Source organism: Corvus brachyrhynchos, unplaced genomic scaffold, assembly GCF_000691975.1.
Source record: "Corvus brachyrhynchos isolate BGI_N302 unplaced genomic scaffold, ASM69197v1 scaffold59, whole genome shotgun sequence".
Taxonomy (NCBI): Eukaryota; Metazoa; Chordata; class Aves; order Passeriformes; family Corvidae; genus Corvus; species Corvus brachyrhynchos.
The window spans coordinates 4429465-4448089 of NW_008246054.1; the positions used below are offsets into that span (position 1 = coordinate 4429465).

The window sequence follows — 18625 nt, forward strand, 5'->3', positions numbered from 1 at the left end:
AGCTTATCGATTGATTGAACGTACTCCAAGTTTAGTTCAAGCTGCTTTCCTGAGTAAAGGTCAAGATGAAGCACTGAATTTCTGAAATGCTAAAGTTCTGAATAACCCAGAACTTTGGTTTTTTCTGCCTGTTTTGTCTGGATATCTGTTAAAAAGTGTGGCTGTCTGTCCTCTTTGATGGGTTGATGAAAAATAGTGAGTATGGAATAGCTTGAAGAACATAGTGATCTATGCAGTTGCTAGAACTGCTTGACTTGTCTGGGAAACAGCAGGTCTCCATGCCCTCATTCAGCCTCAAGCATATTTGACTACATTTTTTTTTGTTGTTGGCCTCCCCTTTTGACAGGTGGAAAAGAAAAAGGACCTGCAAGAAAAGCAGTAAAGAGTAAAAAACCTGACCTTATTGTTCCAGGATGGCTGGTCCTTTAAGGGGAAATCAGCCAAGTTTCATCTGTTAAAAATCCTGCTGAGATTGATTGGTGTATGGAGAGGTGATTATAAAAGCCAGCAAGTAGCTTAATTAGGATGGAGAGTTATGAGAAGTAGCTTGGCTTTTGTGAGAAGTACTGGAGCAAATGACTCTTGGCAAGTGGCTGGTGGAATGGGGAAAGCTAAGCTTAGGAGTAAGCAGGATTGCTGCTTGGCATGCTGCATTTGTATTTAGAAGCAATAAAGCTGTGGATTGCCAAACACATGCCTGAATCTGGTTCGTGTCAGGCCTTATTGTCCTGAGATTACACTTTGCACAAATAATATTTACTAATCAGGGACTTGAGAACTCTCTGAACTTGTCTCAGGGATTTTTACTGTGTCAGGCTTTTTAACGAGCTGGGGGAAAAGCAGCCTCGGCTGTTCCAGGCTGCAGGTGAGAGTTTGCTCCTGGCGAGAAGAAATGCCATATACTGTACCATGAACATCATAGTGACTGTCTCAACGGTGGGTACAGTGCACGCTAAAACTTCCCTGTGCCTGTGCAATGAGGAGCAAGAGCTACTGGATGTCTCAACCAGGTATTGAACAACCATCACTCTCCAAGCTTCCCCTCGCCTGCTGCAAAATCCCTTCGCAAGAACCTGGTAAGGAGGAGAATGGAGCATTATGTATTCAACAAATTCTGCTGACTGCTGCTAGGCAGTGAGGCTGGAATGATTGTGCCAAATCCTGATCTTTCATGATAATGGAAGCGGAATTTTCCCCAAAGCAAGCCAGTATCAGACAGAAAACCCAGGGGACAAGACAGAGCATTTCAAAATACAGCTCAGGCATGGAAAAAAAAGCAAATAGGCTTTAAGTAGTTAATTACAGAATACACGAATATTCCAGAATTATGTACAAGCCTGATCCTGCAGTCTTTGGGTAGGGAAAACAATGTTTAACTGACTCTAATGATGCAGAATCATCAGTATAGACAAGAAGAAACAACTGGGTCATTCTGTCTCAGCCACTTGCATATTGCAGAACTACTTGTCTGTTCTTGCTACTATTTCATCCCTGCTAATGTCTTATTTAACCTGCTCAGGATAGTTGTGATTTTGCAAATATGCAGACTATATTAAATTTTAACGACATCATTTAAAAATACTTATTTGTGCAGATTTTTCAAAATGACTGGGATCTGAATGTGTAGGGCAACAGAACACGACTCAAAGCCCAATTTAAAGAAAGTACGTTTTCAGCAGGCATCAACAGATAGACTGAAAAGCAAGGCAAAAGCATAGGGGTTTTTTTTAGATGTTGAGTGGACTAAATGCAATGTGAATTTATCTGCAAACCATCTGTGATTTCTGGTATTTTTTGGTGCCTTCACAGCTCTAATTTTAAGCAGTTCTGTAGCCTTTAAATAATGGTACTTTCTTCCCATTCGATTTTACAGCAGATTCCCCATTTGATCACTGAATGTTTAAAGAAAAGAAGTAACTGAGTTCTCTGCAGATTGCACACATACAGAATAAAACAGCAGCCCTTTATTTTTGCAAGTAAAATTTGACATATTTTGGGACAGAATTCCTCACGCATAAAATAACACCATGAGTTTTGCTGGGTATGGTTTACTTTTTGTATTTTGCTTTACACTTCTCATGTAAATTCGGTGCTGGAATAAGGTGTTAAGTTGACATCTCCAAGGAACCAAGTTCCAGAAGCAGCACAACACAACAGCAGATCTCTTTCAATTTTCTTAAAACTGATATCAAGAGTGCCAGTTTCATCAGGCAAGAGGGAATCGAAGAGTCATAATCCAGCCAGCCCTTGGTGGTTCTGCAGAAAAATCTGTTACGTGCTGGATCCTCTGTGTGTCATGGGGACACTTTATAACCATAAACTGAAAGAAAACACTCTGGATTACTGAATAGCCACACGAAAATTGTAGTTCTTCCAGTTACAGAGACCCCCTAGGGGTACAGGGAGGCCTCCAGGTCTCTTTTCCATCCACCATGATGTGGGAGAAGATCCTTTTGAATGTGAGCCTGGTCGCCTGAGAGCATGAAACAATAGGAAGCTAACTCTATTCATCCCACAGGAAATCTGATGATAACTACATCATTGTCAGCTCAGTTCATTATTTCACTGTTTCTTCTGGCAGGAGGGTTCAGATAAGATTTTTGCTCACTATTGTTGGATATAGTGGGGGATTCTGATTCAGGGAACAATAGGAAAGAAATAGCACTGAAGAGCAAGTCTCCTCCACATCTGAAAATGTCTTGTCATTCCAGCCTTCTCTAAAAGGAGGCAGGACGCATTCCCTTCTCTTGGCAGAAGCCTCAAACATGAGTCGATAACCCCTCAGCTTCTCTTCTGTTTCAATAATGCATCGTGTAGTAAACTCTGTGGCTAACTGAGGACTGAAAACCTGAAAGAAATTAATAGGAATGTAAAAATAGCAAGAACATCTTGCCAATTGCATTATCGAGCATCACAATTATTTGAACAACAACAACAACAAAATCAGTTTATTATATTTATCTGAAGTGCTGTCAAGAATGTAGCAATGAAGTATAAAGAAATGAAGAGGTTCTGGTGATGAATATCAGTCCAGCTTGCCATAGAATAAATATCAGCATTTATCTCTGTCAGAGGAAGATAAAGATAATTTCTTACGTTATAAGTTATTTCAAATATTGAGCCCTGGTCGGACGTTTTGTGAGAGATTATCCGCACTTGCTTTGAAACCCAATAGTGGCCATTAATTGTCTCTCCTGACAACAAAATTAATTTCTCTTAAATGAGAATGCATTTCTAATTGGACACTTTCTTCCCTAACAAATTGTTTACAGTACCTCTGCAAGGATTCTGAAGTCATCCCTTTGCTTTGATGTTGCCGATTAATTACAGCCCACGTGGTTCTTAGTAGCTGCAATTTGAGTAACATACTTTGCTGTGAAAGGCTCATCTTAATTACACACTCCCCCAGCCAGGCTTCTGCTTGAGAAGGGAATGGAACTTCTCTTGCTGCATGTGATGCCAGGCTGGATTGTTACTTTTTCCCCCCCCTTCTCTCCAAGTGAGTTCAGAGCTTATATACGTTCTGAGACTGACAGCACCCAAAATGAAATTCTCTCTTTAGCCACAGAACAGATCCAGAACTGGCAGCTCAGAGCAGTTTTCTCTCTCCCATCTCGTAGTGTCTCTGCTCAGCACGGAGCAGCAGTGATGGGGAGAACTGGGCTCTGCAGCAGTGATGGGAGAACTGGGCTGGCTGGAGCATCACTGGGTCAGCACAGGGGTCTGCCACAGCTAATTAGCCAGGCTGAGACACAGAGTTTATTACTGTGGGCAGGATGCTGCTCTAAGGGAGCAGGGCTGCTGTTTGCACTTCTCCACATGACACCAAGTTGTGCCATGTGGATATGCCCCCTATGCTTTAAATGTGATTTTTTTTTTGGTGGGAGATCACTAGGTCCTTGAACTTCTAGTGGAGAGGGTAAAAGATACCAGCTCTGATGCTCGCTCAGGTGTGGAAACCTGCCCACATTGAGCCAGATAATTTTGCAGGAGCCCACTCAACAGCTGTCAGATAATAAGATTTTTGGATGTTTCAAACATCAGCTGGATTCTTGCTTTTATGTTTTATTAATGATTTTAAGGCAAGAAGATTTTTATCAGTACCTTGGAGATATGCCTCTTCCACATATTTTCTATCCATAATGTCCCCTTACAATGCACCTATAATGAAGATGAAGTGAACATACCGCCTTGGCTTGGGCAAGCTGCCAGTTAAGGAATATTGCTTAAAAGAAACGAGCAACATAGGCATGGCAATGCCCTACAAATGAGCACACCAAATGATGCAGTCTTTTCCTCCTAGATGTGGCAAAACAGGAGGAATAACAAGGGGAAAAGGAGCTCCTGCTCTCTTCTTCAGCCATTATCTGTAGGTGTTGAAGCAGTGCCTGCGTTGACTCCCCACGGAGCCAGTGGAGCTCTGAGTGCTCTGAATTGCCTGTTGTCTGTTCAGGAGAACTTGGCTCCTCATTTATGCAAGAAAAAGCAGATCCTTGGAGCAAAAAATTGTGAATGCCCTCCTTTGAATTTCTAAGGCAAAGCTATGCGGTGCCCTTTGTTCTATAGGGGCAAGTTCCAAATGGTTCCTTATATATTTATGGCTTTGTTTTCAGGCCACTGTTTTGTCATTAGTTTAAAAATAGTAAAACAACTGTCAAACCTTTTTTACTGTTCCAGCTAGGATGTAAAATCAGAACTCCTTGCATTTGGGCACCACAATGACAGGGATCTTGGAGATAATTAAAGTAAGTGCAGTATTGACATCTAAAGATATATGTTTAAAAATATTAAATATTAAATGGAAAAGAATCATTCATTTCCAAGTGATAACACATAAGTTACAGACATCTGCAATGTGCACCCAGAGTCTGAGCTTTGTAGAGGGAGGAAAAAAATAATGTCATGCAGGAATGATCTCTCAGCCTGCAAGTATTCCCTTATAACACGGTATCTGCTTGACCAATCTATTTTAGTCCAAAGAAAGGTATTTTATGTTTAAAATAACTAGTATTATAGATCCATAAACCAGGTTTAGGTTGCCAGTCTGGCTGAGATAGTCCTGTCCTTTCTGCCTCTGGCTGCTTTTCTTTGATTCAGTATTTTTTAACACAAAGAACTATTCCTATCTTGTTCCTATTTGCCTTACTAAGTGTGCTCAGTCTGTTGCTGATTCTTTGAAGCACGTTGTTACGTATTTCACTGGCTGTGTAGGCTGAACTCCATTGCTTCAGCCTATATTGCTTCCAGGTTTGCTTTGCCCCATTCCTCGGATAGAACAGCGTCCCTAAGCTCAAGAGAGGAGGAACCACAGCCCTTTCATTTTCTCATTCTTCATGCTAAGTAATAGGGTTTCACTTTCCAATACCTCACATGGTGTTCTGAGAACATTTAATTGATTGGATACAATTTTCAGAATCCATCACCTGACAGACAGGAAAGTGTCACTGAGTGGAGGGTGAAGCTTCGCTTCACTTAGCCACTGACACCTCGGCTGTTCCTTGTCGTATTCATTTCCATTTTACATACAAAAAGAAAAAAAAATCACCTATGGCTAAGGGATCTGTGTGGATTTTGCTTACTGAATTTAATTAATACCTTTATGAAAGGGGTTGTTATTTACTTTAGAAGCTGAGAAAACAAAAGACCCATCCGTGTGCTGCAGTTTACTCTGTATGGAGCAACTATTGGCCTGTGCAGTGCTTCATTTACTTTAGCTCTATTTATTTTAGCTGCACTCTAAGGGTGAAAAGAGCTGGCAGTGGCATAGGAAACACAAGCAGCTCCTACAAAATCAAACTAGTACTGTTTAGTGCTTGAAAGCACTCCTGAACTTTGCAGTGCTTTGCAAAGGCTGGGTAATGAGGGCCTTGTTTCAGCAGTAATCACAACTGAAATATAGAAACACAGAATCACAGGCTGGTTTGGGTTGGAAGGGACCTTAGACGTCATCTCGTTTCACCCCCTGCCATGGGCAGGGACATCTTTCACTGCTCCAGGTGTCTCCATCACTAAGACAGGAATTATGATATGGGACCATATATCTCCAGTCTCCCCGGGAGCATCAGGATGATGGAAGTTCTCTTGCCTGCATAAAGCTCGGTGCAGTTACTGCAGCAGGACTGGGGCCCTTGCTTCCCGTTCTAAATGGTTTTATTTCTGGTTCTGTGCCTGGAAAACACCCTACAGAACCACAGAACATCCAAGGGAGGGAATAAACCCTATATATATACACCTCATTGTGGTCTGCAGCTTCCACAAGAGGGGAAATGGAGGTGCAGGCACTCATCTCTTCTCTCTGGTAACCAGTGACAGGACCTGAAGGAATGATATGGAGCTGTGGCAGGGGAGGTTTAGATTGGATTTAGGAAAAGATTCTCCCCCCAAGAGGGTGCTGGGCACTGCCCAGGCTCCCCAGGACATGGGCACGGCCCCGAGGCTGCCAGAGCTCCAGGAGCATTTGGACAACGCTCTCAGGGATGCCCAGGGTGGGGTTGTTGGGGTGTCTGTGCAGGGCCAGGAGCTGGACTTGATGTTCCTTGGGTCCCTTCCAACTCAGGACATTCTATGATTCTATGATTTTGTAATTTTGTGATTCCAGGCATCTGGATCTGGTGCTGGGTGATGTGGTTTAGGGGTTACAGTAGTAGTGCTGGGTGGATGGTTAGAATTGATGATTTACAGATTCACAGAATATTCCGAGCTGAAAGGGACACACAAGGATCATCAAGTCCAACTTTCAAGTAAATGACCCTCACATGAACCCACAACCCTGGTGTTACTAGCACCACGGTCTATCCAACTGAACTAATCCCATGATTTTACAGGTCTCTTCCAACCTTGCCGACTCTGTGATTGTTGACGTAAGTGGCCCAGGAAAAGCAGATAAAAGTCTCTAAAAATCGCGTCGCGGCGATCAACAACCTCCCCCCCCTCACACGCCCGGACTACATTTCCCAGCGTGCACCGCGGCGGCACGGCGGGGCTGGTCGCGCCGGCCAAGATGGCGGACGGGGCGCTGAGCCCCGGCGTGAACCTGGAGGCGTTTTCCCAGGCCATCGCCGCCATCCAGGCGCTGCGCTCCAGCGTCACCAGGGTCTTCGACTGCCTCAAGGATGGGATGCGCAATAAGGAGACCCTGGAGGGCCGCGAGAAGGGCTTCGTGGCCGCCTTCCAGGAGAGCCTGCACTCCGTCAGCCGCGACCTGGGGTGAGCAGCGGCCCCGGCGGGGGATCCCCCCGTGGGCAGGGAGGGGGTCCCGGGGTGTCCTGGCTCCTCTCAGCGCCCGGCGGGGCCGTTTTCACTCCAGGGAAAAGTTTTAGGCGTATAAATGCGAGAACGCTCCATTTTATTCCCCCCAGTACCGTGCGCGTTACCCCTTCGTGGTGTTCCGCTCCAGAGTCTCCAAAGGGTTGAACGTGCTCATAATATTTATGAGTTTTTGTTTTGGTTTTTGCTCTCGTTTTGTTTTCACCAAGGACCTCGTTAAATCGGTGGGATTGCATTGACAAGGTTTGGCTGTGTTTGGCTGCAGGGAGATTTTTCTGTGTATTTTGAAGTTTTTTGTTAAAAATTCAAACACTTCCTAGGTGCAGACTATTCAGTAGCATCTAAGGGGTTCAAGAACGATCGTTTTATTACCAGAACTTGTCAGGCTGGAAAATTATCCCAGCTAAGTGTAGTTGCTTAGTACCAGCAGGTGTGGGGTTTTTTTAGTAGGGACAAGCTGCTGAGGCTGAAGACGTGGAGGGAAGTTATGGGCAGAAGAGAGGCTGGCTCACAGTTTCATTCAGCAGTTTTTTTTATGCAGACACAGGAACTGAGTACTTAGTGTACACTTAGGGACATGGTTGAGTGGTGGACTTAGCAATGTGAGGTGTATCCTTGGACTTGATGATAATAAAGGTGTTTTCCAGCCTAACTGACTCTGATGGTCCGTGTTGGTCCCACCACCGGGCTGCTGGGTTTGGCTGTATCCTCCTGGGTGCCATCAGCACTGTCCAGGGAGGTGTCCACAGGTGCTTAACCACCCCTTCCCAGAGCATCTTCTGGTTCAGGGTCTTGTGTGCAAGACTTTGTTTCTTGTTGATTAAAAGGCCTTGCTGATTTTTAGTTGTGATCATGGTAATATAATTTGTTACCCACTTCTCTTCTGTTGGGAAAGGTGGTGGATAACCCTTCTCATGAATGATGCTGTACCCAGCTCTAGGGGTAGGTGTTGTATCCCTTTGGTTTTTAGTTTTTAAGCTGAGGAGGCCTCATGGTTCCCTCTGTGGAAGCTGAGCTGTTCCATTGGTTATCCTTCTTGCCTTGCTCTGTGGCGTTTTAAAGAGTTATCAGGTATAACCCCAAAATCTCATTCCCAAACAATAATAGATAACTCAGGAGTTGGACTGGGATCCTTGTGGATCCCTTCCAACTCAGGGTATTCCATGAACTGGCCTGTTCGAGTAGCAAGGGAATACTCCAAGGTGTACTGAAGTTAATGCTACCAGTGGACTTGATGTAGTGAAAGTATTGACTGCTGTCTCTGTTCAGCAAATCCTCAGTTATTATGCCTAGTCACACTTATTTTATTGTATTCTTTTGTCAAGGAGTACTAGACAGATTTGTGAGTGTTCCCAGCACCAGAGGCTTGGAAGGAATGTAGGCCAAGGAAACTTGAAAGAATGATGATTAATTTTGTGGTAGTGAAGTGCGGAAGTCTTTTAACTGTCAGTTCCCTGATTGTTGGGACTTTATTTTTGTAACCTTTCTTAAATGTAAATTGAGATACTTTGGATTTTTCTTCACAGATATTTTCATAAGCTGCCTTTTGAAAAGTCTGAGTGCTGCATTTAATTTAGTGGAAGTTCTGAAGTTCAGACTAGGGTGTAGCACTGGGCAGTCAGAAGGAAAAGCACTTGATTAGTCATGTCACTTGAAAAACTGCTTTTTATATCTGTGCAAAGTGGCCAGTCTTTCTTCTACAGTTGATTAATGCAAGTTTGAAAAACTGCTTAACTTTTGTTATGATTAAATGTTGTGTTTGACAAATGAGATGTGAAGCAATGATAGATCATTTCACAGTGAGGGATTTTTTCATGGGAAAATGGTGCTTATTATGCTTCAGCTGAGTATTTTACATTACAAATATACAAATTCCTCATGGAAATCAGAAGATCCTTCCTTGTCCTGAGAACTTGGAAGGCAGATACTTGATTAGAGTAATGACAGCCTTTGCAGGATTGTCTCTAGGCTTAGGACTAATGCCAGTTCTTGTGTGTATTTGTATGAAGACAACGTTAATTTGGAGTTCTCTAATGAAATGATGAGACATCTGCCTGCTTGGTGGTTAAAAAATTACTTCTAGTATTGCAGGCAATGCTAAAGTCAGAATTTTGTGGTTTCTGAGGGGCTGCTTTGCTCAGGAGGTGCCCTGGGTTGTGAACAGGACCTGCCATAGTCTGACTCTTTCCAGGTTGTTTTCAAAGACTCTTGACTTGTACTTTCTCTCCTAAGAAGAGCTGAGCTTAACAACCAACAGACTGCTTCAAATTGTTTGGGTAATAAGAGTGATTGTGTTTTAAATCAAATTTGGGGCATATTTAAAACTCATTTAGCTACTAAAATAGAATTGGTGCATGCTGCTGTCCCTGGAGGATTGTATGTCTGCGATTCCCAGATCTGACTTTAAAAAATGCCCTTCTGCTTTCTTCCAGTGAACTGGAGCGTCTGAGCAACCTCGTTGGGAAGCCCTCAGAGAACCACCCCCTGCACAACAGTGGGCTCCTGAGCCTCGACCCTGTGCAGGACAAAACCCCCCTTTACAGCCAGCTTCTTCAGGCCTACAAGTGGTCAAACAAGGTAACAAAATACATCTGTGTGATTTGATTGTGTATTCCCATTGCATGTTGGTTTAGTGGTACAGCAGACTTCTGAGTGTTTGGGGCTGTCAGAAGGGCTGGCTTTTTTTAGAATTGAGGAGTGTAATATGTACCTAAATGTACTTTCAAGGATAAAATGATGTTTTAATTAAGAGGAGACTTTTCTGCGATTCCAAGGCGTGCCCTTGATCTCAAAGGGGGTATTAACTCCCAAGCATTTTCGCATTTAGCATCTTACATAGGTATAAATTAAAAGTATGTTATGTCCTTGCATCTGGCAGTAAACACTGTAGTGGGATATTAGAACAGAGAATCAACAGCTTATGTCACCTCCAAACTATTTCTAGGAAAGAGTCCTATAGGGAAGTTGTCATCATCAGGAATCTTGAAGCTTTTCCCCACCATTTTCTGCCCGTGGTCTCAAAAGCGACTTTGTATTCAGCAGCTTTGACATTCCTCCTGTTTGCATGCCATATATATGGCATTGAATTTTAAATAGTGTAAAAGAAAAAGGCAGATAATATTAATGCAGTCTTTTACATTAAAAAAAATAGTTTTTGCTGAAAGAAACTTCTTTCTCAGCTACATAATTCAGTTTCATAAACCTGTATGTTGAATATATGTAGGATTTGGATAGGTATGTTTCCTTTTCTCCTCTGAACAATCTACTTGTTGGTCAAAACCACTCCTTTCCTCACCTAATTTTCTTAAATTAGAAAACATGGCATTGCAATTATTGTTGGCCTCTGAGCATTGTTACGTTTCAGGTTGCCTGTTCCCATCCTGATTTTTTTGAGCATGCCTATTTTTATAGAAATATTAAAATGAATAAGTATTTAAAAGTTTTCTTAAAATTATGTTTGAAATACTGTAAGCTGTTAAGAAATATAAAAGATGGATTAATTTCTGTTACAATAATTATTAGTAGTAAGTGTGTCTGGAGTTGTAGCTTTTAATACCCTTATGCAAGGCAGCAGGAGTAAGCAGGAATAGTAAATCTGAAAATATTTAGAGCATTAAAAGAAATAGATCCACTTTAAATTATTTATTATGGTACATGAGCCAAAAAGACTTTGAGAGTTCACAAATACTTTGTAGGCAAATTCTTGTTACACATTGAGCCAACCATTCTACAGATTTAAGATAGGATACTGCAATAATTGTATGAATACCACAATAATATTAATACAGTAATGTGTCAAAATACAAATATGTATTAATGTTTTCTAAAATCAGCAGAATTTGGCATTGAGAGAAATTTGGTATGATTGGAAAATGGGGAACAGGAAAGATTTTTAAATGGAGATTTAGTAATTGAGAAAATATTTCTTGTTTGCTTGTGTTCCTTGCTGTTAGCAGCAGATTATTGGCACTGAAGAAAAAATAATTAATTTGCTACTTTCAGCAAAAGTAAAAGTAGGAAGACGTCTAAACTTGTAAGGCAGTTAAACCTTCAGGGATTTAATTACTTCTTTAGGTCATTATCAGAGTAAACTCAGGCAGTGATGAAATAGCTTTGACAGAGCTATTCTAATGTAGTTTTTTATTAACTTAAGAGTGTTACGGAGCTTTGAAGAGCAATTTTTTGTAATCCTGGATTCTGATGTCAGAAAGCTGGAAGTTTTATTATCCTGTGCACTCATATACACTGTGAAATGTTGCAGGAGAAAAACAGTACCTTTTATTTTAGCTGTAAAACAAAAGTCAGAGACAACAGAGATTTAAAAAAAACCACTGGCTAAGTTGCAGAAGATGTGCTGCCTGTGTGAGAGTGTGAGCTGCTGGATTTACCAGCACAGAACCTTCTGTTCCTGCTTAATTCTTTATTGCTAAATACGCTTCTTGAGTAAGAGTTATTTCATTACTTCTTCTGGCCGCTTTCTATTCTTATGTGTCTCTTGTTTCCAGCTGCTTCTCGGGGATGGTTTAGAAGTGATGGTCTGTCAATACACTTTAGGTCTGCCTGCATTTAATTTTTAATTTGTGACCCCTTTGTGGCTTGCTTTCTTGTATTTTTGATGAGCTGAGATAAGGGCATTTTCCTCTGCCTTTGATTGTTCATGCATTACTGATGGCATGAGCAGCCCCATGGCTGCCAGGGGAGGAGACTTCTGGGGCTGTGGTGCCATTCCAAAAGAACATTCACGAAATACAAGGAAAATGAGTGCACAGACTGTTGCATGTTTCAATGCATTCTGCTTATTTTTGAGACCTTAGGAGACTGTTAGAAGTCACTTTTAGGACAGTAATAAGTAAGGTTGGTAATAACTGGGCTATCTATGAGAAGCAAATTAGTATTTGGTATATCAAAGCACTCTCCTGTGGTTCATGAGATAGTAGATGTTAGAATAGTTGTTTCTTTCTATTTGCAGCTTTGTTTTGATGTTGGGACCAGCAAATGCCTGATTTCATTCTGGTCTTGGATGCATGGACAAGTTTTCAGGTTGAGTAGCAGTGCTGTGTGTGAAATGGAGTGAAGATCATAGAGACATAAATGAAAAATACTGTGTTTAAGATGTGAGTGTTGACATAGGAGATTAGACTAACCTGACACTTATCAGCTTGTTTTGTTTTCCATAATTAATACTTGTACCTGTGCTTGGTTATGTGTTTGGAGAAGACCCACTTTCAGGTGCAAATTTACTGACCCCTTTGGCTGAGTGCAGTAGAGATGAGTTTCATTTAATTGTGATTTCACAGATACTTGCCCTGAACCTTTTTTTATTGCTCCTGTGAGTCACAGCACTGGTTCCTCCATTTCTGATTTTAAATTTACCTGCTTCAGGAGTAAGAAAAAGTCCAGTGGGAAGAATGAAAACTTCCCTTACAGAAGTGTGTTATCTTGGCAGCGCTTGTTATTTATAAGCACCTGCTCTCCTGATATTTACTTACTGTAGTTTATCCAATGGTTTTGCAGATGGTAAAGTTGTCCATGTAATGGAAGCAGCTGTTTGGGAACACAACAGCTTGTCAAATGCATTAATTGCATACACACACAGCTGTAAAGGAACTTTCCTTTTTCAGGTGTTTAACAGCCCTCACCAAGCCATAGCTGAAAAACACAGGAAGTTTAAGTTTATTGTATTGCAAGCAACAGCTAAGTGGCTTTTCTTCTTTGCTTTAGCTTATTTTTATGTATCAGTAGAAATCATGGAAGTGAATTACTTTGCTTCCTGTGGAGTGCATGGAGATGTGTAGTAGCCATGGAGCAATATTTAGGTCTACTGGAAAAAATTTTTTCCCCTCCTCTTCAATTTTATTTAAGAAAGGAGGTTATCTTTATTACAATTCAAGTGCTGTTTCCCAGAAGGATCCATATGTACTCTCTAATGTAATACTGAAGATACAATATTAGATAAGGTAAAAATGAGCTATCATTCTGCAAAGTTAATGCAGGGAGAGTATTATGGGTAAGATAGGAAGTTTGTAGATAGCAGTAGGTTTTTTTTCTCATGGACTGTCTCTGTTGAGTCATTGTACTTGAATTCTGGGTTTAGTAGTTATGTACATCTTGGCAGTTGATTTTTTTTTTTTGTAATAATACACTGCTGTGTCTGAGCAGGTGAAATCTGAGATGACAGTAGCAGTCAGGAGGGCTCCTGGTTTGTGTGTGTGTGTGGCCTGATACTGCCTGGAACACTCAGGACTGGGTCTGCAGAGGCTCTGCCTTACCCCTCATTACCAGGTACCTGCTTCTTGCATTATCTTGGAATTCAAGGGAAATCACCACAGAGCAGAAGGCATCAGCTAAATTTAGATTAAAGGAATTTTTGAAAGTCACTTTCTAGACCGAAATACTGATTAAGTTTTGACTTTTTTTTTTTTTTAAAAAGAGATGTCACCTCAGATTTGTGGAAGAAACTGTAAGAACTCTCTTCTCTTGCTCTTCAGGACAGTTCTATGCCAGGTGCCCTTGTGCCATCCTTCCCTGCTCCCAGTGCTGCTTGTTTTCTGCAGGAGATGAGACCACCAACTGATGAATATCAGCATCCTTTACTAAGCAACTGCGTGTTTCTCAATATTTGTTCTCAATACTGGATGACAGAGAGGTTTTGTGGGGGAAAAATTACTTGTTGGTGCTGTGATTAAACCAGTGCCATTCTTCCCCACACATAAAGTGTTTAATAAAGCTTGTGGTGGTGTGGTCACTTGATCCAGCTACAGTAATGCTGGTGGTCAGAGTAGGTGCAGGTTTTTGGAGTCCAGGAGTGTCAGCTCATTCTTTGAGTGGTATAAATTTTGGGTTTCCATCTGCAGCTTCAGGGAGGTTATTTATGGCCTGCAGTGTGTACTTGCTCATCCTTTGTCCTTGGCAAAGTGTTCCATGCCCTCGCCCTGTGGGTGCCCGAGGCAGTGCCTGTTAAGGTGTTTCCATTGGCTCCAGTGGAACAGAAAATAGTGTATTTTATGTCCACTGAGCAAGGAAAATGTTTTTTTGGGCAGGTTTCCCCTCTCTTGCTGGGATGCTGTTAGGTAGTTCATGCCCCACACTTGAGCTTTAATCACTGTAGAGGTTTTTTGCTTGTTTGTTCAGGTGCAGGGTGTGTGCAGAATGGATCAACTCCCAAACCAACACTCCAGAATTACTTTCAACCAGTGAAGGAATGCTGTGTTTGTTGGAGAGCAGCAAACTCAGTCTCCCCTGCATTGCTGAGTGACAGCAGCATCAGCAGAGTGCACTTGCCCAAGTAAAAATAGTCTTCTGCAAGTCATCTTTCCTTCTCCCCCTTCCTTTGCAGTAAAGGGTCTGTGTTCAGACTTTAAATAATATTATTAGCAGTGGTAGAAGTGGGGAAAATTGAGAGCAATTGTAGTCTTGGAACAGGTGATGTTATTTTAAATTTTCTTCTTGATTTTTAACTTCACTGAAATGCAGTGTTGTACTCCCTGCTGTTTTCAGAGTTGGATTTATCCATGTGCTTTACTTCAATTCCAACTCTCCTTGAACCCGTGTGTAGGTGTATGTGAGGGGTGGTGGTATTGTTTTATCTTCATGAGATGCTGCTTACAAAACGTGATAACCACGTGTTTGGGAAGGCTGTTTTCTACTGCTTCAAGCAGGAAGCAAAAAATCAACTTTTCTGACTTGGTAACTTTTTGGGGAAGTAGGATTTATGTCAAACTATTTAATTTACTTATCTGTGAAAAGATGCTTTTGGCAGCTTGGATAAACTTCATGATATCTGTGCATTACAAGTTTTCCAAGTGAACAAAGGTGGACAGGAGTTGTCATAAATTTATTTGAAAGTAATATGCTGGGAAATACAAAATGAAAACAAATTGCTGTTGATCTGCATGTGGAAATAGGCTAAAAATATTTGGATTTAAATTTGTTGCTTCATGGCTTCCTCTTGTTTTTACATAAATTTAAAATCGAACTGTTAAGATTACCATTAATGAGTTAAAATGATTTTCTGTCACATGACTGAAGAGAAAAGGTATAGATAGGTTTTGTTTATTAAATTATTTTGATATGTTTCCTGATAAATTATTTGTATAAATTGTGTTTGTTGTAGGGCTCCAAAAAAAAAGAAATCAATAGAGCACGTAGAGAAAGACCAGACTTGTTACAGCTGCACTTGGTAGCTTAGTATTGATTAGACACAAATATTGAGTTTAATGACAATAAATGACATTAAATGTTAACCATGATAGTAGAGAAGCACTGCAGAACAGGAAAAAAAGTTACTTCAACTTGATTATAAAAGGATATGTTCATTCCAAGGAACATTAATTTTGAATTTTGGGTGTGCTCAAACATTGTGAATTTGTTGTAGTTTTATAGTAGCATGGACAATGCAACTGGATTATTGTGTTGGCACTTCTTGGGAATTTCAGGCAGGTGGCCAAAATTTTGTCCTTTCAGGACTTTTTTTTCTGCAGAAATGCAGCATTATAATATTGTGACATCCTGTTATGTGGAAATCCACAGATTTTGGAGGAATCTGCTGTGTAAAGAGCAGAACCAGAGGTTCCCAGAGGAGCTGCACTGGAAGGTCCAGCTGTGGGCTCCTTTCCTGTGCAGATCAGCCCCAGGAGTTTATGTTCCTGTCACTGGAGAAATGAATGGCACGTGGACTGGTGGGTTTTGTGCACTGGACACAAAATAGGAGCTGGGCCACTTGCATTCTATTCCTGCTTTTCTTACTAATTGTTGTAACCTTGAACAGGCTGCATGAATTTTTTCTGTGCCTCATTTTTCATGCAGATAAAATAGGATAATATTACTTAACCTACTTCTTGGGAGAGTTTCTAGTCTATATGTGTCTCAAGTGCGTTGAGTTCTTTGGACAGAAATGTTTTGTAGATGCCAAGTATAATATAGCCAGTGACTAATGTTGTTTGCCTGGAAGTCTGGAAAAATGCCCTTTATGGGCTTTTAATTCTGTGTAATTTTGGGCAAATGTCTGGTGAAATGCCCTTGCTGTTCAGAATTACGTTAATGTTCTGGTTTTCCTTTTCTTTTTGTTTTTTTTAATATGGCTGGGAAACAGGTGGTTACCTCTCTGCTTCCAACTGCTGCAGTTATTAATTACTGCTCACTTGTCTGCCTGGAGAATACTGATTTTTACTATTTCAGGGTTGATTTTAGTGACTAGCAGTGGCAGGGATGGCAAATTCAGGTAGTGTGCAAATTATCATTGATACTATAATGATGGGAGGGAAAAGCACTGGAAAAGATTTGATGAGGAAGAAAGTGCTTGTACCAAAATGTAATTTCAATAGTCTACATGTGCTTTACTGTAGAAGGAAAAAGGTAGGGCATGAAATTTTTCTGAGGGTCTCGGAGCTCTGCAATGGTAGTTTAAAAAAGAAAGTGAATATAGTGAGGTGGGGAAAATAGTGGAAACCATAAGAAAAACAGGGAAGGTTATAACAGTAGCAACAGTAAAGGCAGAATTACCAGCTGCTGCTTGTTAGGTAGGGTTTGTTTTCCCTAGAGGTCCTGCCTAGAGCAGTGTCTGGGGCATTGGAGATGGATAACATCACTTATGTCCCTCTTCTCTGTGGAAGATGCATGTTTCCTCCACAGCTGTGAATCCCTGGAATCTTCATCTCTTGGGCTCTCTTTACTTTGCCTTTGATTCCTATGTTGGTTTCAGACAAAAGTCCAAGCCAGGGCTATTGTAACTATTTTATTTTTATCTTAAAGCTATAAAAGTGTTTTTGACACCTGATAATCTGAATGAAAGGAAATGAAGATTCCCTGTGGTTTTTTTCCTATGCACTATGGAAAGTTATCATGGCAGGTGAGAATTTCCAACAAATGCTGACTTGTGCTAGTAGAGAAATTAGTTGGATTTATTTGACATTTTAGTAGACTGAGGTTACTCTGATACTTCAGGAAGAGAAGAGTTATGAGGAGTAACTTGTTGCTTAAAAAAAAAGAGAAATAATTAGCCTTTGATTCTGACTTATTTTTGCTACATAGTTTGAATGTTTTATATCTGTGATCTTCCCAGAGTTATCATAGTAATAATTCACGCCATGATGCTGTTGTGAAGTAAGGTGATATGTGTCCAAACAGAATTTTCTTTCTCACTGAATTTTTTTTTAGAGTATTTTGTTTCAAATCTGAAGCAGCCTGAGAGCAGTGATATAGGGTGTTTTTCTATTGTTATGCCTAGTGTTTGTTGTTATTCAACAGTATTTTTCAAGGCTCTGATCAAAATAATGCTGTAAGCAGTACCAGTCTCACTTTTCCTAATTATGGGAAGTGATCTATCAATAACACACTATTATAAATCACAGCTCCCTTGTCAGCTGGTGGGAATTATTTAATGCTTTGCAACACCTTTATTTGCTAATGAGTGGGTTTTTTCCCCTGTTTCTTTGATAAGTATTAATGTCCTAGCTGTTAGCCTATTTCAGGATGGAAATGATTGATGTGGCTCTGTTTTAACCAAAATGCTTCTGCCCACTCCTGGTTCTTCCTCCCCTAACTCCTTTTTTCCCTCTGCAAGAACTCCTCATACAATTCACAGCTCAAATATGTAATTTATAAGTCAGTGATCACTCTCTCTTTCTAAGCTGTGTAGTGTGGTCATCAAACCAAATTAAAACTGCCTTGCTTTGTATTAAGTTTGAATCCAGCTAAGCCAGGCACAGAAATGTGGCCTGTGGGTAACTCCCAGTACAGCCATCAGAGCAGCAGAAGAAGCTTTACTTTCAGAATCTGAGGAATACAACAAAGTGTAACTGGAAATCCATGCTGTCTGGGGATTAATTGATGAATATGCAGGACTGCAGAACAAGAGCAGCCTTGCAAGAAACCCTCAGACCCAGCGTTCCTTTGAATTTCCAGTTCTCCTGCTGCCTCAGCTCTCCATGGCTCAGACTGACTTGCTGCTGGTGATAAAGCCTGACCGTGTCGTGGACAGTGCTACCATGAAAACACAAAGGGTGTTTTCAGAGACTCAGTGTCCTGTCTTGCTTTCTTTGAGGCAAATTAAAGATGTTTGTAAAGCATTCAGTGACCTTCATATGAAGGGCATTCAAAGAATATGAACACTAATATAAAATAACTGATGCAGGTGATAAGCATCCCGCAGATATTCTTTGTATGGAAAAGATTTTTTGTAGCTGCTAGAGGAAATCAAATAAAATGGAAAATTTAATGATGTCACCCTGTTGCTCTCTACTTTTGTTGTTGTCAGGTCTTTTATTGTGACTGCTATTTGGTTTTCTAATGCAGAAGTGCACTCATCTGTGTTCTTCTTTGGAGTTCTCTTTTGAAGTTACTGAAGTTTCCCCCTCCCCCC

General features: G+C 40.9%; 1 protein-coding gene across 1 annotated transcript in view; it reads left to right on the forward strand.

The window, feature by feature from the left end:
• The first annotated feature begins 6963 nt into the window (after positions 1-6963).
• The window catches only part of MED27 (mediator complex subunit 27), an 84191-nt gene continuing 72529 nt past the window's right edge, over positions 6964-18625 (forward strand). Inside the window, exons 1-2 of the mRNA XM_008642195.2 lie at positions 6964-7206; positions 9699-9843. Coding sequence (XP_008640417.1) covers positions 7001-7206; positions 9699-9843 — 351 coding nt within the window. The 5' untranslated portion in view covers positions 6964-7000. The remainder of the gene's footprint in view (positions 7207-9698; positions 9844-18625) is intronic.